Raw genomic sequence first — 22572 nt, 5'->3', positions numbered from 1 at the left:
TTTTTCTCGTGTTGAACAGCTGGTAGAGTATCATTTTTAAGCTGCCTCTATTTCCATATTTGGAGTAAGAACCCCTTGAGAATGAATGGCAGCAAACAGTGAGGAGGAATCTTGTAGGTGGATAGTATATAGAAAAGAGCATATTGTGTGGCTAGAATGAATGTTAGGTAACCCTTTAGCAAATGGCATCTATGTGATCTAATTTGTTTCTAGGGGTTTTCTTGTACAGATATATAAGAATTGTAATTGTATTGAATTATAGCCTGAACACTATAATGAACAAAATATACATTTAATTATTTTATCCTATGGCAGATGGGTGCTTAAATCTGAGAGAGAAGATCAGTGAAGCTTTTTAGCTGTTTGTGGTGTTTCAGTATAGAAAGGCAATCTGTTCCAAATCAAGAAAGAAAAAGTCAACTAAGAATGTTTTGGTTTTTTGGGAACAAAGCTTTTCCTTTTAATGGTTACAAAAGTTTGTATCAAAAGAAGTTGGCATAGACTTCTGAATTCATAACAATTGTCTATTAGGTTTTTTTAATAATTTTTCTTTGGCATGTAATCCTGTTTAATTAGATTCCACTCTCTCTGTTGTTTCAAGATTCCATAAACTGGAGTCTTATATACCAGCTGCTAAAGCAGGAGTTATTGTCTAAATGATATTCACAATGAGTATTTGGAAGGTTTACAATTATACCCTTGCTAATAAATTGTGCTATTTTCCCCAACAATTTTAAGTGCTAATCTTCAGAAGGCATTTTAAAATTAGCTAAAATTCTGTCAAGAGATTTACAAAAATTGTTAGCATGAAGATAATTATGTCACAGTCCTTGGACTCCATCTCTGATTGTGTGCATAAATCAGAAAATGTCAGCTGTGTTTTCCCTTAATAATTATCCTTGCAGCAATATATTACAGTTTAAATTCCTGTTATAATTTTGCTTTGGGTTTATAAAACACAAGACAGTTATTTCTAAAGTTTTCTGCTGATTAAATAATTCAGAGATTTCCCAGAATAACAAGTGATTATCAGTGCTAGCATTTTAAATATCAATAAGTGGATCAATATGGAAATAAACTTCCTACATACATTATAAAATCCTCCTCAGAAGCCAGTTGTTAAATTATTTTTAAGAAGTTTGTGCTACACTATGGCCAATGTTTTCAGAAAATGTCTAATTTGGTGGGACAGGGGTGTGTGTGTGTGTTTGTGTGTGGTGGGCAGGGGGCATTGAGCCCAGTTTGACATGTCTATTGCTTGATTTTTTTTCAAAGGGGTTAAGGATCTTTACAGGAACCTCCAGGAATCCAATCACAATGACTCTGGTCCTCAAAGTTAATTAGGTGCCTAACTCCTAAATAAATGAATTTACATACCTGAATTACTCTGAGGGTCTGGGCCAAGATGTTTCACATTCAGTGCCCAAAAGAACCATATATGTATATTTAGAGGAATATTTTTTTTAAGATTACACATTCTCATTGTAATTTCCCTGAATTACTGTAATTCCTGTTTGAGCTAGAACGTGCCTTTTAGAAAAATATCTAATCTTGATTAAAAAATGTCCAAGGAAGGGGAATCCATTATGACCCTTGATCAGTTGATCCAGTAGTAAATAACCCTTAGAGGTAAAGGTGCACTGTGCATGTTAGGCAAAAGGTGACTTTAAGTGCTGTGGCATAGGCAGTAACATATGTCCTATAGGTGAGAGCTTCTCATTCTTTTGAAGTAGGACTTACTATGAATTCGTTATAGTCCTTGCTCTGACAATGTTTCTGATCACAAGTTTTCCTCAGTAAATGTTATGGTCTTTGCTTTCACAAATACTTGGAGAAAACTTGAGCTTCTAATGAATTTCCTAAAATCATGCTATACCAATTAAAACCAAATTCAGCAGTCCCACTGAACAGGAATATTCTACCTAAAGATTTTCTTCACAAAAGGTAGAGAGTACTTTAAGAAAAGATTGTGATTTGGCAGTATGTCAAGTAGGATAAGATATCTACTCAACTTCAGTGATACAGGCTGCTTTAGAATAGGTCTTACAGCTGTTGTCAGATCAAAAGTTTTTTTTTCCCTTCAACCACCTATAAATGTTTATAAGACCTTATCTGTAATACTGATATCTTTGAAATTCTTATGTTAAGTATTTCAGAATATGGTTAAAGTAGCAGGAAATGGCTTAGAGCACAATCCTGATTTCATTCGAGTCGATGAGAGATTTGGAACTGATTTCCATAGACGTGGGTCATTTTCTTGATCAGAAGTGGCTTGCAGGAAGGTTTAGCTTGGGTTACGGGATAATGATCGTGTCAAAAACTCAGACTTACGAGCCCTTGTTGATAGAGGATAGTCAGCAGTGTCTGCTGTGACTTAGGGAGACAGCATGGGGATTCTAGGCAGAGCAACAGTGTGTTTTTGCTTTGAGTTAAGATAGATCTTTCAGCATTCTGCTTGTGCTTAGGAGCCTGAACGAAGAATTACATTTGTAATCAATAAAACAGAGAAAAGAGAACCCTTTTGTGAAAGACAAAAGACCTTTTGAAAGAGCTAAACTGATGAAAGGTTAAAAAGACCTTTTAGAAAGTAAGTCCTGACTGATGTTACAACCAGAAAGTTTAAAGAACATTTAAAAATTACTGACGCTTTGTGAACTATGTCATAATTTCAATCCTTACTAAAAATTAGGGGACTGAGATAGGAAATTCTGATTTTTCTTCGTGAGTTGGAAGGTGTGTTGCAGTTATTGGCCTTGTTTAGCCTGTTAGAGATGGACCTGCATTATGAAGCTTGTGTGCTGCAGATCTTGCTTCTGGAACTTTTACTTACAATGTGGTAGCACCCAAAACGTGCTAAGGCGGGTACAAATATTGTTTAGGACAGGGCTGTATATGGGCCATCCTGCTGCGGGTGCCCCACCTCCATCCTTTGCTGCACTGTGCTGCCAGGTCCCCAGGTTCCCCCGAGCCTCGAATGCGGTCCCTCAGCTCTCCCCCCGGGGTGAGGCCAGACTCCATGTGCGTGATGATGAATCTCTATCTTCCACCCCCTCTCAACTCCCCACATTCTTCCTCTTTTATCCCTTTCTGTCCACCTGGTCCAGCACTTGCTCTGCCTTTGCCACATTTGTGGACTTTTCCCAAGGTAGTTCTTTTTTTTGGTACAGCCTGGTTTAGTTCAAGTCTAAAATCTATTAAATGAACCATTATATTTCAGATTTCTTTCCAGTCTTTCTCAACATTGTGACTGATTTAAAAAGAAACGAAAAGGAACTGAAAGCCCACCTCTTATTTGTAGTGGTTTATGTTAGAATCCTTCTTATACATTTTAAAATTGTATTGTTTTATGAGTGGTAGCACAACTTTATAATGACTTTTATTCCATTTAGAGTCGACTTTGAGTCTCTGTGTGGTTGGTCTGTTCTTTAAGGTGGTGTTTAGTTTGGTATCACACAGCACAATATAGCTGTTAACAGAGATAAGAAATAAAATGTTACATAATTATTCTATCATAATTTTAAATGTTCAGACCTTATGTATACCCAGAGGAAATCACCTGGCAAAAAGCCACCAAAAACATTTTTTTCACTGCTTGTGGTTCCATTTTCTCTAATAATAATCACTAAAAACTGAACACCTGGGAATGTTCATAGTGTAATGGACCAAAGTAAATGTTCCCACACACAATATTTATGGATATTAATGTAATCTTAGCATATACAGCAGAGAGAATGTTATCCTTTGTTCTCCTGTTCTGGACTTTAAAATTATGATTTGTCTTAGCTATGGCTTGTCTCTTATAACCTTTGTCAGTGACAAGAGTTTAGCAGAAGCTATAGCCCTACTTGAAATTTCTGTATTTATATGCTAATAAGGGATTCTTCAAGAATTTTTTTCTTCTTCTTTTTTGGAACCCAATCTTGAGTCAGTGATCATTTGGGCTTGTGACCCATAAATATTCATGGAAGAGAAGCAGCCTGTAGTTACTGCTTTGCCTATGTGCTACAATACTTACCATTTAGTGCAGTGGTTTTCAAAGTTCCTAAAGTCATGGATGCTTTCATATTACTTCTTCTGCTGGGGAGCCCCTACCCCTGGTTTTGCAGACTGTGTGAGCTGATGCGTAGCCATGTGATCTGGTCTGATAATGGCAATACACTGCTTCCCAGTCCATTCCACCATTATTCCCAATATTTTTGTGGAGCCCCTGATGTGGACACCTCTGGGGTTCTGTGAAACCATTTGAAAACCACTGATTTAGTGGATATATCCTAAGTTGTTGTAGCCTGAGAATTCCATGTATTCACCCAGTCACACATAGACAAGGCTGACTTTGATTATATGCTTTCTAAGTATTATGTAGATCAGGGTCAGGCAAAATGCTGCCACTGCACATCATGGTGAAGGGTCACTGTGCTGTCTGTCACTGGCGTTCCCTGCTGTGCATTTGCACCTGCTGTGGGTGATGCAGGCAGCTGGCTCCAGTGCATGGGGCTTCCCTCCCATGTTGCACGACTATGTGGGCTGCGTGTGCGTGGCAGGGAGTGTTGGCAATAAAGACAGCCCGGTAGGGGTTGTGCCCCTCACTGCAATGTGCAGTGCATCGCCACACACCCACACACTGCCCCCATGACCCCCTCATATACGCAACCCTCAACATACTCTATGTCCCCCCACACAAAGTCACACCCCTTACAACCCCCCACAACCCCACCCCACCATACACAGACACCCCCTCTACACACCCCATCATACACACCCAAACCTCCACACCCCCCAACCACACCCCCGACACAATATACAAGACTACGAATTTATTTTTGAGTTATTACACAATCATCTCTACCTATAGTATGCAAACACAAATCATGACAAAATATTTTTTGTAATAAAATTAAAATATGTCATAGTAGGTGTTTGACTTTTAGTGTATGCTTTATTTTTTTTTTAGTTCTAAGATGAACCCAAAAGGAGTATTTTTAGTGGGTAAGGGGAGGGACTTCCAGTGGCAACAGGGGTTAGGGGGTGGGACTTCTGGTCCCAAGATGGTAACCAGGGGGTGAGGCAACTGTCAAGGGGCAGTGCTACCCCAGCAGCCCTTGAAAGCTCACCAAACCTCATTAAGGGGCCCTCTACCTGAAATAATTGTTTTTCCCAGATGTAGATCGATGATTCTCAACCAGAGTGCTCTGAGATCCTTTTAAAGACATTGTAGAATATTGTGCAATATTAGCACTGTTAGGTGTGCAAATACCTACACATAATTCACAAGATAAACCCAGAGGTTTTAAATGGGAATCCATAGTATTAAAAACATTCTACCCAGTTGTTTTTCTCTGTTCTTTGAACAGAAGAATTGGTCTATTATATCTCTGTATGAAAAAGACAGGCAGGTGAAACTAAAAGGTGGCATTTTCCAAGGGATGCATTGAGCCTAAAAAAGTTGAGGAACACTGATATAGAAAGAAAATGCCTAAAAACTCATGGCTGTGAACTGGTTATTCTGGCGTTTACATTCCATTGTGATTGGATCTCTGTGTCTTTCTCCTTTTATTTTATACTAGTGGTGTTCAACCCCTGGCCTGTGGGCTAGATCTGGCCCATGGTGCCATGTCATCCAGCCTGTGGGGCTCCCCACAGGCCCAGAAATTTGACAATGAGAAATGGTGGCACTGTTTCCTTGCTGCCAAATTGTCAGACCCATGGTGAGCCCTGGGCCCTATGCACTGGACTGGGTGCCTGATCTCAGCATGCAGGGCTGGGCAGCCCAATTCAGGTGTGGGGGGCTGAGAGGGGGTGGTGCCAATCCCCTGGGGCCACATCCCAGTGTGTGAGGTGGGGGTGAGGGGGAGTGGTTCTGGGCCTCAGGGCCAGATCCTGCTGTGTAGTAGGCCTGTGTGAAGTGGCTAGTATTCGCTTTGGATTCAGCTGATTCGGGGGGCAGTGATTTGATTTGGTGATTCGAATCACAGTCCCGAATTGATTTGGCCAAATCTGATTCAGAGATTTGGCTGTTGCCAAATCTCTGAATCTCCCAATCAGCCAGGCCCATCCCCTTGCCCGCTCTCCCAGCCCTGGCAATGCCTGCTCCACCTGCCCAAGCTCCCAGCATTTGTTTAAAAAAAAAAAAAAAGCCCTGACTCAGCAAGTACTGCCGGGTGGGAGGGCAATCCCCGCTGCTCCCTGCTGCTTCCCACTGCAACACTCTGCGTGGGGGGCTCTGCATGAGCAGTGAGTCTTGGGGACTTTATCCATTTTTTTTCTTAAAGGGCTGGAACTAGCTCAGGCAGGGCAGCTGTGGGGGGGGGGGAGGCTCATGCAGAGCCCCCCGTGCAGCGTGTGACAGTGGGGGGTAACACGTTGCATGCTGTCTGGGAGCTGGGGTCACTGGTGCTGAGTGGTGCTGGGCTCTGGCTGGCAGGTAGAGCCTCCCCAGTGGCTTTTTTTTTTTTTTTTTTTTAAGTGCTGGGAGGTTGGGTTGGGTGGGGGCTGGGGCTGGGCAGGACAGCCATGGGGGCTTCTCCCGTGGTTCCTCTGGCTGTGCCTGCCCCTGCCCTGGTGGGGGGAGCCATGGGGGCTATGCCCTGTTGCTGCTTGCCCTGCCAGTGCAGAGAGGACGTGATGTAGCCACAGTTCGCTTCGGGCGGCAGCAGTTCATAGGCCCTGCTCCCAGCACTGCTACACCCACATCAGTGCTGGGAGTGGGGGCTCTGCCCTGCTGCCGCTTTCCAGCTGACATGGGAAGGCATAGGATGTGGGCACAGCAGCACTGGGAGCAGGGGCTATACCTTGCTGCCGCTTGCCCCCTTCCACCTGGAGCAAGTCATGCCCGCATCCTTCTCCCGCCACGGCTGGGCACTGTCTCAGCCCCAGCCCCAATCTCTTCCTCCTCCATGCCCCTTCCTTCCCCCCAACCCCAACAGACTTCCTAGCTGGAGGCAGCTGTGTCAGCTGCCTGTTTAGTCTACGGCCGACTCTCTGAAGCGGCCAAATCTTCGCTGAAGATTTTCTAAATTAATTCAGATGCTTTGAATCGATTCAGAGCTTTTAATTACTCTCCTGATTTGATTCAGATTCAGAGATTTGGTCCCAAAATTGGGCTGAATCTCTTCTGAATAGAATCAGCTACTGAAGCTTCGCACAGCCCTAAAAATGATGCCTTTTGGCAGTAAGTGTCAGTGAGATGGAGTTGCACCAATGAATGGTAGGGGCTAGAGATGAGATGCCTCAGAAAAGTCTAATGGTCGCTTCTTGTCTAGTGCTTTGTACGTTGTGTAATCACATAGGCCTCAGTGAAGTGAACATAGTTACATGATGATTATGATTCCAACTTGGTGGTATTTTACATTTTCTTTCAGCAGGTATAAATAACGATACAATAGCATGGCAAAAGGGCCTACTGCTTCCTTTAATATTAGTATGGAGAAAAAAGGTAGTAGTTAAGGATTAACAAAGAAGCCTATTTATTTTATTCTCAGAACATTTGTTGATATTTTAACTTTAGAAAACTGGGAACCCTGAATTTGGGCAAAAATAAAAATCAGTTTATCTGATATCTTCATAAATCAACTTTTTATATTTGCTACAATATTCTGATATGAATGGAACTGGGAATCATTAATTTGTTCAGACAATACTGAAAGCGTTGTACAGAATTTTGAAGAATTGATTTATCACTTTTAAATTCTGACTTTTGTATTTCAACTTGCCATGCTTATACATAGGGGTCTACTTAATTTACAGTTTTGCAGTTTTTGTGGGACTGAGAAAAAAGGCATTGTTTGCCATCTCGAGGAAATATTATATTGGCTGTGATTTCCCACAAAATCAACCAAAAATACCTGCCCCGCATATTATTTATGTAATCCGCTGTTTTAGTGTGTCCCAGTGTTTTACACTCTACAAAGACAATGTGACAATCACGGGATTGAGAGTTACTGTCTACTAGTGACGTAGACTAAGTGAAGGCACCAGTCAGTGAAGTGAAAATGTTTCTAAGGTTAACGTTAATTAGTATTTCTAAACTTTTTGTAGAACGCTACATATAATAATTTATGTTTAAATAAGTTACAATTTATATTGTATATAAATTTTATTTATACTAGATTTAAATTTAATATTTAAATTATAAAAATATGATAAATTATATGATATAATTTACTTTCTGTGGAATTTGCTGTTAATTTATATGGTATATTCCTTTCTGTGAAGTGTGGGGCTGCTGGGAAATGTCTTTGAAATCAGGTCTTTGTACCCCGACCAAACCACAAAAATTGCTTTGTCTTGCCGCGAGTTAAGTAGACCCCTACTTATACATTTGCCCATTGTATCTTGTGGTGGTTTTGTAGTGTTACTTATTGCTAAGGAAGAAAATGTTTATTCTCCCTTCAAAAATAAAAGTAGGCAAGCATTCTGTATATGCTATCATAGGACATTGATAAAAGGATTTCCATGACAACCATATCATAAGCTTCATGCTTACTTTGTTAAGAGTTCACAATGTCATTTTTAATGATGCCTGTGCAATTAAAGGCAAATGCATAATTTGTGTGAATATATAATTAATATAAAATAGTTGTGTCTGCAGTACAGTGAGTATGGATGATTTGTAGTACAAAAATCCTACTTAAGAATCTAATGTAGATTCTTCCATTTATTGCAGAACACTGAGAAACTAGAAAATAATTTTGATGACATCAAGCACACAACTCTTAGTGAGCGAGGAGCACTTCGAGAAGCAGTGAGGTAAGTCTGGGTCACCATAGCAACAGTCACAGATGTGGTAAAGAAAGAGTCATTCTTCATTATTGGGGGAACAAATGAGTTCATTGCCACCATTCAGCTCTATTCTCTAAGGTATTAATTTGTCAGTGGAGAGGCTTCCCTTGAGGCTGTACTTTGGTTTTGAAGCTGCATAAATGTTAAGCCTCGCTGCACAGTAAAAAACGTAAATGTTTAATTTGTTACTTAAAATGCTTAAGGGGTGCCTTGTTTTATATTTATACTAACTGTATGAATGAATGAAAATATTGTTCAACTAAATTGTGTAAGTGTTAAAGAAATTGTACAATGGTGCTTAAACAAGCCTGTATTTGTTCCTAATTTGGATTTAATTTTTCTATGTATAAGTGACCTATGCTGCCTTTTTTCTGTTAGACTTGGATAAAGTTATATTACTGTACTTTAAAACCAAATTATTTTTTGGTTTGGTAAACCATGCATTTTAAAAATGTTTCCAGGACTCGTACGCTGTAGTTTTGTTTGTATTTTGCACATTCAGTATCTGTCATTACAAGATACTAAATGTGTGTGTTACAACAAATTTAAACCAGCCATCAGCTGGGTTGCTTTCTCTTACCCTTACTCACATTGTTTGATACTGTGCTTCAGGAGTAACTGTATTAGAGTAATGGACACTAGTCCCAAAGAAAGGTACTACACAGTGGGCGCACCTACATGTGCATATTAATGTGGAACAATAAACTGTGGTGCATATTGTGCCAGAGTTTGTTGCTCCCAAGTGCCTGCGCTTACATGTGCTTCTGGGACTGCAGCACATTGAGCCAGGTTGGAGCAGCTCTGGCTGGCTGGCAGGGGGCATAGTGGGGCTCAGCTTGACAGCCTGGGGTTGCTTCAACCTGGCTCAATGTCCTGTGGAGGGGTTGGCCAGGGCACAAGGGTGCTTCAGTATGTGGCTATCTGACAGGCAGCCCCCACCCTGAAACACTCTTGTGCCCACCCAGTGAGCTGGATCACTATCTACATGTGTGTTGCTGTGCACAAAAAACTCCATCACAGGATAGTACTTGTGTAAGTACTAGTACTAACAAGTATTAACCTGTAACTTATTAGTTTCTTGTGGCATAATAGGGCCGCACATGTAGATGCTGAGATGTTTACTGTGGAGCTAATTAGGCAATAAATGTCTCATAGATGCACCCAGTAAGATGATAGGTGCCAAAATTGCCCCCCCTGATTCATAAAGTATCTTTGCAAAATCCTTTGGCTATGTTTGGAGTAATGTAGATGACAGTGGTCACCATATGACCTCAAGTGAGCATAAAAAAGTCTAAATTGCACTTACAAGTGATTGAAAGCGGGGTAAAAAAGAGAAATGACTACTAGGGGATTTAAATAGGCTCATAAAAATTCATTCATTAATTGTCTGTCAGAAAGTAACTTTTCAATTTGGGGAAAATGCAGCAAAAAAATGGTTGCAAATCTTCTTGTAAGCAAAGACAACTATTTATTGGCATTCATAATTCCTTTAAAATTGGGGGAGCAGGCTTTTATTTGCAATTGTGTTCATGATGCTCATGCATACTGTGAATGCTAGTTTGAATAACTGTTCGTAAGGGTGTTTCACACATGAAATGCAGTCCTGGCTGTTTTGAAAGCTGTTCTTATTACTTGCCAACAAATTTACTCCTGTCTGAATATTTTTCACCTACTGGTGTTACAAGTAACAACACTATTGTAATTGAAAGTTTAGAAAGAAGTTGCTTCACTCTGATTTTTCCTTTTTTTTTTTTACCTTATACACAATGTGCTGTCAAGTGCATAATCAGTTTTGTTCTTCCTATGTAGTCATTCACTTTCCTCTGTACATCTAGGTCTTTCATGTAGCAACAGGAGAACTTCATTTTTTGGATATTTTCCTCCACTGAGAAGTGTGGCACAGATCACAATATTTCTATTCTTTCTCAGTGTAGAAGCAGTTTTCATACAGCTGAATTCTCTTGTGTGTTGTTATGGAGTTAAATAAAAGACTGTTAACTTATATTAATAATTTTTATTTACTCACACTTGAATGACTAATTAAATGAAGACTTTAGCCTGTGTTATGTTGTCGCAAGTGAATAAAAAGTATATGTGGCTCAATATAAGATATCTATTGTGCAGGGTACCACACTGCTCTGAAGTCCCACAATTGCAGATCTCTGAGATAGTTGAAAGATTAATAATATGACAACACAGGCAGTGAGCTCTATATTAACTCTATTCCTCTGTGCACTGTTTTGTTCCAGAAAACATATGGTAGGGAGGGGAAAATCTTGTGCTTGAAGTGTAGCCTGACCCCATCTATTTTTGATGACCATATTCAGGAAAGGTTAGGGACAGAAATCATGCACAAACTGGTATAAATGATCAGAAACCAGCTCAAATTTGTAACATAACAGAAGTTCAGTGCACATAAACCACTTTCAAAATGGTCAAAACTGCTTTAGGATAAGCTTGGAGGGACGTAATATCAGACTTAATTGATTTAAGTTAAATCATTTTATTGAACTTCTGTCCGAGATCCCCTCAAAATTCAAGTTAACTCAGAGCCCCCCAGAATCCCAGAATGCCTTGCACCTTCCCCAAAAACCTCCCCTTGCAGGGTTGGTGGGCTAGCTTTGGCCCAAGCTGTCTGCTCCAGCTGAGCAGGGAGGCATGCTGTAGTGCCCTCCAGCTTTTGGCCTGGGCCACTGCAGGCACGTGGCTGCATTTCCAGAATCAAAACTGAATGTCTGTTCACTTGCTTATTTGTTCAATTTAGACTAACCTGCAAAGATTGAATTGATTCAGCCTTGGGTTTTTTTGACTGTCTGTACTTAGCCTAAGAGATAAAACATCTCTGTGCTTGAGAATCTTATGTTTGGGATAGATGAGTGTCTGCAGGATTCCATGTTTGATGAAGCTAGTAGTAAAGTTTTCATTGACTTGACTGGAGCAGAATCAAGTCTGAGACCACGTTAGTTATTCATAATTATGTCAGTGCCTTTTAAGAGTCTGCTCCAAAGCTTTGAAGTCCATGAAGTTTCACTGACTCCAGCAAACTTTGAATCAGTCCCTGAAAATTTATTTTGGCATGTCTGTTGGTGAAGGGTACAGCGTTCTCCCTCAAACATGTGGGAAGTTCCATGTTTTGGTGGGGGAAATACGTGGGAGCGGGCTTGCACAATGCATAGAGGCACTGAATTTCTGTGGCCATTTTAAAAACAAGACAGCTTGATTTAGATAGCTAGGCAGAAACATGTGGAGCTCTGTTAAGTCTTAAGTTTAGTGGGAAGTCTGCCCAAATTCACTCTGATTTCCCAGAATGGTGCTATTGGTCTACCAGATGAGAAATACAATGAACATTTTTCCCTAGTGGTTCAATTTAGAATTAGCCTTCCATTTTAACTTTCTCTTTCAAAAAAGCACTCAAGTTAATATAGTTTTAAACATGCTTCTGGGATAAGAGTATCTCACTACTCTGCATAAACAAACACTAATACTCAAAAGAGAGTCTTTTTTCCACCCCCCCCACCCAGAAACCCAATTGATATTTGAATTAGGAATGAAATGATAAACATGTTTCTCATTATATACATACATGTATTTTTAAATTGTAAAAAAAATATTCTCTTCAGTGCTTTAAAAAAATGTTATAGCATAGAAATTTCCTCTCATTTTAATTTGCATATTATTTTAGACCTTGAGTGAGATAATGAGCTGCTAATAGTTAACATTATTCAGGGTATAAGGATTGGTGTTGTGAGAATTTGGTTTAATTTTAAGTACACATTATTGAAGTGCTGCTTTATGATTTTAATGTTTTGCTAATCTTGTTAATAAATAAACCATTGTGGATATATGATCATATTTTAATGTAGTTGCAATGCTTAAATAAACCATAAAAGTAAATTAGTTTTTGAATCAATGTTTTACAAGTGGGAAACTAGTGGTTTACATGTTCTGAATAGATATAATTCCAATTGGTGTTTTATACAGTAACTTGCCAGAAAAAATAGTATAGATGTACATATAATGTCTGATTGTGTATAAGAACATTAAGCCTCTGCTAAATAGGGTTCAATTTGTTGTTATAGATCCACTATAAAAAAGCTGAATCCTGATCCCCAATAAAATTGCTTTGTGCCAGCCTAAAAATGCAGAGGAGATTCCAAACTTTCTTTGGCTGCTGTATAGGAGTTCCTGTTTGGAGTAGAATTGCCACAGCTGGCTCTGTGTTAAGTCTCTTGCAGCTTCTACGTGGTGGCATGAGGAAGGGCCTGAGGAGGGGAAGCAGTGCTGCCGTGCTTATATGGCTCTTGCCTCCGAGAGTGCAAGTTTAAGCACACTTTATTAGAAATAAGTTTTATTAGAAATCTGGAGGAAATCGAAAACCAATCATTAGGCAAAGGTTAAAGGAATATGCAGTAAACACAGACTTTGTGGCAGGAAGGTACAATAAAGTAATGGGTAAATTTCAGAAAGAAACAAATGTGTATGGTAGGGAAGGGAAGATCCTGTAGTATATCCCTTTAGTTTCTACTGTGTACAGGATTCTGTATTGAGTTAGAAACACTTTGTGGCTGGGCCCTGAATTATTATATATCTGAAAAAATCCTAACATGCTTTGGGGCATTATGGATACTTACTCAAGTCCAAGATGAGGTTTCCCCCCCCCCCCCCCCCAGTCAGCATGCAGCAGGGAGCCTCATCTTGGATTCGAGTACTGGCCCAGTGCAGGTGGCAGCTCAGCTCTGGGTTTGTTTTTGGGCTCAGGGCTGAAGCTTGAGCTGGGCCAGCACCTGCTCTGGGATGGGATGGCTGATTTTGGTGGAGAAGGGGGGTTCACAACAAGGGGGGGGCAGGAAATGGGGGAGATGCATGTGTTCAGCTTGGGGGATGTAATGGGGGACTATGCAGCCTGCCTCCTGCTACTGCTTAACTTCTTTTCTAGCTCTTGTCCCTCCAGCACTGACCTGGCTTGGCCAGGGGCTGCCATCACTTCTCCCTAGTTGGGATGGCCTTGGTCTGGGTCATAGCTGCTGCTGCTACTGCTGACTGCCTCAGAGCTGAGGCAGAGCTGGAGCAGAAGGTAAATAGGGTGGGGGTCTTGAGAATATTATCAAAAATTAATTTTAGATTAATACATGAGTGAGTGAATGAATATGGTTTCAAACATACCCAGTCTGCTGAGAAAAAAGCCTTGAGAACAGGAAGATAAGAAGAACAAATAAACCATCTAAGAGAAGATAAAAAGCACAGCAGACTCCCTGTCTCCCTGTCTCAGGAGGTTGTAAAACAAGTGATTCCTCACTATCCATCCATCTGCATACCTAAGCTATGATGTATATAACTAAAAGACTGTGAGTTCAACTTAGCACCGCAGCTCAACAGCAACAAGATGATTGGCTAAGTGGGTTGTTTGGGACACTGCAGCAAAATCTGCCTAAACGAAGTATATAAGGACAGTGAAGACTGGGCCTTGATGACGTTGTATGGCATCCACATCAACTCAGGAAAAAACTACCAGCATCCCTCCCATAAGATCATTGTATCCAGAGGCACCGCAACTGGCCATTGTGACTAAATCTGAGCGCTAGTGGATTGGCCTGTGTGTATGTATGCATGAGTATGAATGGTTTTAGGTAAAGCATTGCTTTTCCCCACTAGATCTATGTGTGTCACTCAATAAAGATCTTGGTTGCTGAACCCGTGCATTGGTCTTTTGTCCAGCAGGGGAGCAGTGAGTTGGAGGGCAGGTATGACAGGTCTGGGACAGGAATGGGGGGGCAAGGGGTGGGGGAAGGCCTGGGCATGAGGGGCAAGGGGTGAAGGGGCAGGCTGCTGGGCAGAGCAGGAGGTGGGGTCCTGGCTCAGGCATAGGGGGCAGGCAGTAGGGGGCCACATGGTAGGGGGCAGGCAATTGGGGGAAAGGGCAGGGGGGCAGGCATAGGCATGGTGGAGGTAAGAGATAGGGGAGCAAGGGGCTGGGGTCTGGCCCCTTGCCTCTGCTGCTGCTTTCCCCACTGCAGCAGGGGGAAGGATACATTTAAGATGACCTTCCACTAGTTAGATTCTGTACATGGAAAATTATAACACAATTGTAATTTCCATGTATAACATCTAATTAAAAGGAGGGGCATCTTAAATTTGAAGTCATCTTGGATTCAGATAAATATGGTAATAACCAGTCAGACATTACATCTTGCGTAAGTTTTTCTAACATACAGTGAGTCAAGCATTATCTTGATCTTTTTAGTCTCCTTTGAGAAATCTTTCATAGAGAAGGCGGGGGGGGGGGGGAGGGGGAGGGTGGTATTCATTTATTTGCTTTTAAAAAAGATTTTTTTTTTTTTGCCAACAAAGATAACATAGCTTATGATGTCAGGTAACAAGGTGTTAAAAATAGTATTAATATAAATATCTGCATCCTAATTCAAGCTGAACACCCACCTTCAGTCTTTCTGAAAGGTGCTGTCATAAGGGTAGGTCATGTCTTGGGAAGACTGGTGACTGAAGAATAAAACTATGATTTTTTGGCAGGGAGGGGTAGTACTGGGAATGGTTTTTGATAAATTAGCTTAATAAAAGTGATGTAGAAACCATTCTAGTAATTCCTGAGCAAGAGTGGACAGAAGTTATCCTCCATCTAGCAAAAAAAAAAATATTGAACAGGATGGACTTTTTTTAGCCTTATGCCTTTGGTTTTCTCTTAAGAATGTGGAAATGAGGCTACACCTGTGGTTTTCATTCTGATATTATAACTAACAAGTACCAGCTCCATTCATGCTATTGTCTTAGCATCTTTTTGAAGAAGAGCTAATAGTAATCAATGGGCACATCTACATGTGCACTAGGGCAGCGCGAAGCTTTGGTCCCTGATTTGATTAGGTGGAGATTCGGCCTGATGTGATGGCTGAATCTCTGAATCTGAATTGAATCAGAGGACCATTTAATTTCCTCGAATTGAATCAGAACACTCCAAATCAATTCGGAGAGATCTGGAAAGATTCAGAGATTTGGACATAGAAATAGCTTTAAATGTTTTTTCTACATATGTCTAGGTAGCAGGTGGCTTGTGAATACTGTGATGCTGGGGTGCATGGAGTGTCCAAAAGAAGTGTGGGGGACTCCTCAGCGTGCTCAGTAGCAGACCCGGAAGTGTACTAGAAGCACTTCCAGTCCACTTCTGGGTCCGCCAGGGAGCACACTGGGCTCCCCCCCTATTCTCCTGGCTTGGCGATTGGTGCCTCCTGTGTTTTGGGGGGGGTACCCGGGGTCCCCCTGCAGCTGATTGTTGAGCTGGGAGGGTGCAGGGGGACCCCCCAGTGCACTCCCTGGCAGACCTGTAAGTGGACCTGAAGTACTTCTGGGTTCACCGATAAGCACATGGAGCACATCACCCCAACACTCCTGTGGGACACTCCATGAACCCCAGAATCGCAGCAATCATGAGCCGTACCTGCTACCTCAAGGTACGTAGAAAAAACTTTTAAAGCTGTGTCTATGTGTGAATCAATGATTCTCCAAATCAGCATTGAATCTGTAGACTTGGATTTGGCTGAATTGAATCAGGGACAGTGATTCGAGTCAACAAATTGAATCACTGTCCCTGATTTGGACCGAATCTGAATCGAATAGGGCCTGCTTCACACACCGCTACTACATACCTCTGAGTAGCAGGCAGCTCATGAATCCTGTGATGCTAGGGTGCATTGAGCATGCTGGGGTGCCCCCCAGTGCCCCTCCCAGCTTGGCGACTGGTGCCTCCTGGATCGGGGGGGGGCACCCGGAGTCCCCCCGCAGCCAATTGTCGAGCCAGGGGGGTGCAGGGGGCCCCCCATGCACTCCCCGGTGGACCCGGAAGTGGACAAGAAGTACTTCCGGTCCACTTCCGGGTTTGTTGCCGAGCACATGAAGGGCCCCCCTGTGCTCCTGCAGGATGCTTCATCTGCCTCAGCATTGCAGCATTCACAAGCCACGCTGGTACCTTGAGGTATGTAGAAAAAACATTTAAAGCTGTGTCTATGTCCGAATTGCTGATTCTCTGAATTAGTATTGAATCTTCAGATTTGGATTCGGCCAAATCAAATCAGGGACAGTGATCCAAAGCAACAAATCGAATCGCTGTCCCCGATCCATGCTGAATCTGAATCCAAATTGAATAGGTCCCACTTAGCATACCCCTAGTTCCTATAGCTTGGACTACATCACCATAGCTCATTGCTTCGGTGACGTAGTGTCTCATGTAGATGTGCCTTGTTTCTTCTAATTTAGAGTCTGGGATATAGCTGATGAATGGTGTGTAGGGATGGCTGAAAAACAATGATTCTCTTTTGCACAGCATGTTGAGGATTCAGAAGTTTTTGTTGTGATATAGAATGGAAATAAGACCTTTTGAATTTTTTTTGTGAAATTAACAGACCTATTCCAGAACAGCCAATAACCCAGGAAGTAGAAAGCTTACCTGGAATATGGGAGACCCAGGTTTAAATCCTTGCTCTGATTTCAGAGCAAGGTCTCCCACATCCCTGGTGAGTGCTCCCAACCACTGTACTGCAGAGTTGGTGGGAAGGAAGGCTGGAAGATAAAGGACAGCAACAATATCAATGCTTTCCCTCCTGAAAAGCTCCATATATCCTTTGATGGTGCTGTGACACGGTGAGTACAGGTCACCATCATAATAAGCCTGCCCAACTCCCAGCCATGGATCTACAAGTCTCAAATGGCAGAGTAAATGGAAGAAGATGATAGAATTTCAGTGGCTGCAAAGGTGGATGTAGACAGCAGCAGAGGTCTCCGGTTGTCTTGGCCTTCTTGCCATTCGATCAAGGTCCCATTCTGTCAAGAACTATGTGAAAGCTGATGTGCAGCAACTTTTCCATAATAAAAGAAATCATGTATAGGTGTAAATGACTTTTCCAGCACATTCTTCAAGTCCTTTGGTGACCAGCTAGTGATGATGGAAACAGAATTGTGAGGTCTGGAAGCTCTTGGCTATTAACTGGCACAAAGATGGCAGTTACAAGAAGGTTATCTAGCACTTGGAGCCAGGAGTGTGATTAGGCAGCTTGAACTGTGACTGATTAGTCTTCTTTGCGATCTGTTCTGCTTACTCCATGTGGGGAGGGGGATAGAAAAGGTGCTGCAAACGTAGTCTCCATACTCTTTTCCTGACTGGATAACTGTATCCAGGGGGATCACCTTTACTGCGGTTGAAATCAATGAAGATACTCAATCATTTTCAGGACCTGGAGCATCAGGACTCTCATGGATAATCCTAATAATAATACTCTCTTCTGGAACGATAAACAGGAAGGAGAATGCCAACTTTATGGCGTTTGTTTTGCCATTAACAATGAACTTGTAAGCCAACTCAATGAGTTCCCTATCAGAATTAATGAACAATGGGAGAATGTCAGCAGCCCCTTCAAGTCCACCATCATCAGCACCTGTGAAGACCACTTGTATTCTCTACCAGGAAACATTAATACTGATTAAATAAGAGTACCAGGAGATCCAAGAGTTCATCAACTGCAAGTGCAAGACCTTTTGTGCTTGGCAGAATGACATTGAATCCAAGTAAAAGAAACTCACCAACAAGGCAAGGCAGAGGTCCAGAGGAGGAACTGTGATATGAAGAACAGATGGTGGGAAGATGAGGTGAAGGAGATTCAGTATCTTGCTGACAACCATGATATGCATGGTTTTTTCAATGCCACCCAAGCCATCTATGGTTTGAGCACCCAGAGACAAACTTCTTTGAGACCTAAGGATGGAGAAGACCTGATCAGGGAAAGGGGAGCCTCAGTGCCTGTTGGAAGGAGCATTTTCAAGACCTTCTCAATTAAGAATAAGTTGTTGATGAGATTGCTCTCAACTCTATCACACAACATCCAGTCAGAGATGATCTTAGAATCCCTCCAACCCTTGAGGTGAGGAAAGCCATCGAAGCCATGGTATGAAAGCCATGGTGGGTAGGACATGCCACACCCTGAGGCTCCTCCATGCACCTAGACTTCCCTGCTCTGACACGAGTGGGGTCTCCACCCTAACGGAGCCCATGGTTCTGGCCTCTACCAAAATGGAACCTGCGGTCCCTGCCCCTACCTGGGCAGGACCCATGGCCCTGGCTCCCACTCAGACGGAGCCCCTGGCTTCATGGTGAGGCTGCCTAGCAAGAATTCAGACAGCTGAGTTTGGTGGCACTGATACCTTTCCTTGTGTGGTGTGCCCAATGGTGGAGGCCCTGGAGTACCAGATTAGGAAACTCCAAGCAACGGTTCAGTGGCTGTGCTCCATTAGAGATGTGAAGCAGGAACTGGACTCTTACTTTCAGGCCCTCCACCCAATGTCTGATGACAGTGTGGTGGAACCAGGGAACGAACATGAAGTCCATCCTGGGGTTGCCTGGATGATGGTTGTCTCCGGCCCAAAGAGGCATGGCACCAGGGTTACCACTACCTTGGAGCTGCACAACTGCTTTGCACCTCTCACATCAACTGAGCCAGCCATTCCACCAGCTCCAGCATGTGAGGATGGAGGACTACCAGCACCTGCGCCTAGAAGAAAATGCAGGGTTATTGTGGTGGGTGACTCCCTCCTTAGGGGGACAGAAGGAACAATCTGTCACCCTGACCCCCTAGCCCATGAGGTCTGTTGCCTGCCTGGAGCTTGTGTCCAGGATGTAACAGAGAGGATCCCCAAACTCATCCAGTCCTCTGACCACCGTCCCATGCTACTCATCCATGTGGGCACGAATGATACAGCTCAGAGCAGTCCGGGCTGGGTCATGTATGACTACAAGGCTCTAGGGGCTGGGCTCAGGGGCCTGGGGGTGCAGATACTTTTTTCTTTGACCCTCCCAGTCACAGGACATGGGCTCCAGAGGGAAAGGTGTATCGGTGAGGTGAATAGAAGACTCTGGAGATGGTGCCATTGCGAGAGGTTTGGCTTCTTTGACCACGGTCCGCACTTCAGAGAGAACGAACTGTTGAGAAAGGATGGCCTCCACCTTACCTGGAAAGGGAAGAAACTCTTCTTGTCTAGAATAACTGACCTTCTTGACAGGGCTTTAAACTTAAGATGGCTGGGGGACAGGCAGTCTATTAACAGTTCTAGCCCAGGTCATGTCAGCTGCATTACTAATAACTTGGGCAGCTCAAGGGAACCCACTCTGATGACAGCCCAAGGAAAGGTCCCTCCTCACCCCATAGGGGACCATTAGGCTTCTCATGGCAGACTTAACTGCCTGTACACGAATGCCAGGAGCTTGGGAAACAAGCAAGAGGAACTGTCCCTTCTCCAATGTGAAAATGACTATGACCTTGTAGGGATAATGGGGACATGCTCCCAATGCATGATTGTCATGGGGGACTTCAACTTCCCTGACATCTCTTGGGATGAACACACAGCCAAATCTGACAGGTTGTGTAGCTTTTTTGCTTGCATTGATGACCTCTACCTAATGCAGGAGGTCTGTGGACCAACTAGGAGAGAGGCATTGCTTGATCTGGTCCTGGCCAAAGGGGAGGACCTGGTGAGCAATTTGAGGATTGAGGGGAAGGTTGGTGACAACGACCATGAATTGGTCAACTTCTCAGTTCACTGAAGAGCAGGCAAATCCCTCAGTAAAACAGAAATCCTTAACTTTGTGGAAGCTGACTTTTGCAAACTCAGAGATTTGGTCAGTCAGGCAATTAGAGGCCATACCCCCACCTTAGAAAAGGGAGTACATGAGGAATGGTCATCTCTCAAAAACATAATCCTTGAAGCACAGGGGAAAGCCATTCCATCTTGCAAGAAATGTAGTCAATGGGCAAGGAGGCCTCCTTGGCTGAACAAGGAACTGTTGGACCTCATTAAACTCAAAAGTGAAGGCTACACCAGTTGGAAAACTGGAAGCATCACCAAAGAGGACTACTCAGCACTCACCTGCACCTGTAGAGAGCGGTCCAGAAAATCCAAGGCACAAACAAATCTCAGGCTAGCTACAGGAATCAAGGACAACAAAAGTCCTTCTTCAGATATGTGGGAAGTTGACCAGACTAATGGAAGGCAAGTGTCTGAATGCCACCCAACATGGCTTTGTGACTGGCAGGTCTTGCTTGACCAACCTCATCTCCTTCTATGACCAGGTAACGTGTCCTGGACAAGGGAGATGATGTGAATGTCATATATCTGGATTTCAAGAAAGCCTTTGACCTAGTTCCTCATAATGTCCTCATGGTTAAGCTGGGGAACTGTGGCCTTGATCATCTTATGGTCTGATGGCTAGGTACCTGGCTATGGGCTTGGACCCAAAGAGTATTAGTTGATGGGAGCAAATCAACGTGGCACAGGGTGACCAGTGGAGTCCCTCAGGGCTTGGTACTTGAGTCGGTGCTCTTTAACAACTTCATGAATGATCTGGTTTCAGGAGTCAAATGTGAACTGGCAAAGTTCATGGATCACACCAAATTATGGGGGAGGGTGGTCACACTGCAGGACAGGCTGGGGATACAGGCTGACTTGGACATGCTTTCAAGGTGGGCTGACTAAAACCTGATGGTCTTCAATGTAGAGAAGTGTAAGGTGCTGAACCTTGGTAGAAAGAACCTTCAACATACTTACAGGCTTGGCAGTACTATGCTCACTAGCACCATGACCGAAAGAGACTTGAGGGTCTTGATTGACCACAAAATAAATATGAGTCACCAATGTGATGCTGTGGCTGGCAAACCAAACAAAACTCTGTCATGCATCCACCAATGCATCTCAAGCAAAACCAGGGATGTCATCCTCCTGGTTTACTCGGCCCTGGTGAGACTGCAGCTGGACTACTGCATCCAGTTTTGGGCCCCCCATTTCAGGAGGGATGTGGAAAAGCTTGAGAGAGTCCAGAGGAGAGCCACTCGTATGATCCAAAGCCTGGAGAGCAGGCCATACAAGGAGAGGCTGAGGGACTTGGGACTCTTCAGTTTGGGAATGAGAAAGCTCAGGGGGGATTTGGTAGCGGCCTACAATTATATTAAAGGAGTATATTTTGACCTGGAAGAACAGCTGTTCACCAGAGCGCCACAAGGGATAACAAGGTCTAATGGCCATAAACTCTAGGAAGGCTGATTTAGACTAGACATAAGAAAAAAGTTCTTTACGGTGTGAGTGTCCAGGGACTGGAACAGTCCCCCCAGAGGTGGTGCAAGCACCTACTCTGGACTCTTTCAAAAAACATGTGGATGTTTTCCTTGCTGGGGTCACTTGATCCCAGCTGACTTCCTGTCTATGGTGGGGAGGCTGGACTTGATGATTTCATGAGGTCCTTTCCAGCCTCTAATGTATATGAAATCTATGAAATCAAGCAGATGAAGAATGACAAAGCACCTGGAGCTTATGGAATCCCTGCTGAAAGCTTTAAGTGGGGGGAGTGAAGCTCACATCACAGCTCCATCCCCTTAAGGATCTGGAATAATGAGGAAATTCCAGATGACCTCAATGATGCCATGATCATGACAGTCTTCAAGAAGGGAGACAAGTCTGACTGTGGAAATTACAGAGGGATTGCCTTGCTGTCTACTACAGGAAAGATCATTGCAAGAACCTTCCTGAGCCATCTCCTTCCACTTGCTGAAGACCTGCTCCTGGAATCTGTGTGGGTTTAGAGCATCAAGGGGCACAGCTGACACACTGACACCATCTTCACTGTTTGTGAGCTTCAGGACAAATGCCAGGAGCAACAGTCAGGAGGATCCTTCTGAAATATGGATTCCCACAGAAATTTGTCACCATTCTTTGTCTGCTCCAAGCAGTGATTTTTAATAACAGATCTATCAC

The 22572-nt window shown here is 43.0% G+C and overlaps 1 protein-coding gene across 4 annotated transcripts in view; it reads left to right on the top strand.

Moving 5' to 3' along the window:
* Nucleotides 1–22572, top strand: part of DPYD (dihydropyrimidine dehydrogenase) — a 701931-nt gene that overhangs the window by 70368 nt on the left and 608991 nt on the right. For all 4 annotated transcript variants that reach the window (XM_019479122.2, XM_006265262.4, XM_014599709.3 and 1 more), the window contains one exon: nucleotides 8663–8745. In XM_019479122.2, the coding sequence (XP_019334667.1) occupies nucleotides 8663–8745 (83 nt within the window). Of the gene's footprint in view, nucleotides 1–8662; nucleotides 8746–22572 lie in introns of those variants that run through there.

This window comes from Alligator mississippiensis, chromosome 5 (assembly GCF_030867095.1).
Source record: "Alligator mississippiensis isolate rAllMis1 chromosome 5, rAllMis1, whole genome shotgun sequence".
NCBI lineage: Eukaryota > Metazoa > Chordata > Crocodylia > Alligatoridae > Alligator > Alligator mississippiensis.
The sequence above is the reverse complement of the archived record's forward strand: the minus strand, read 5'-3'. Positions and strand labels throughout refer to the sequence as shown.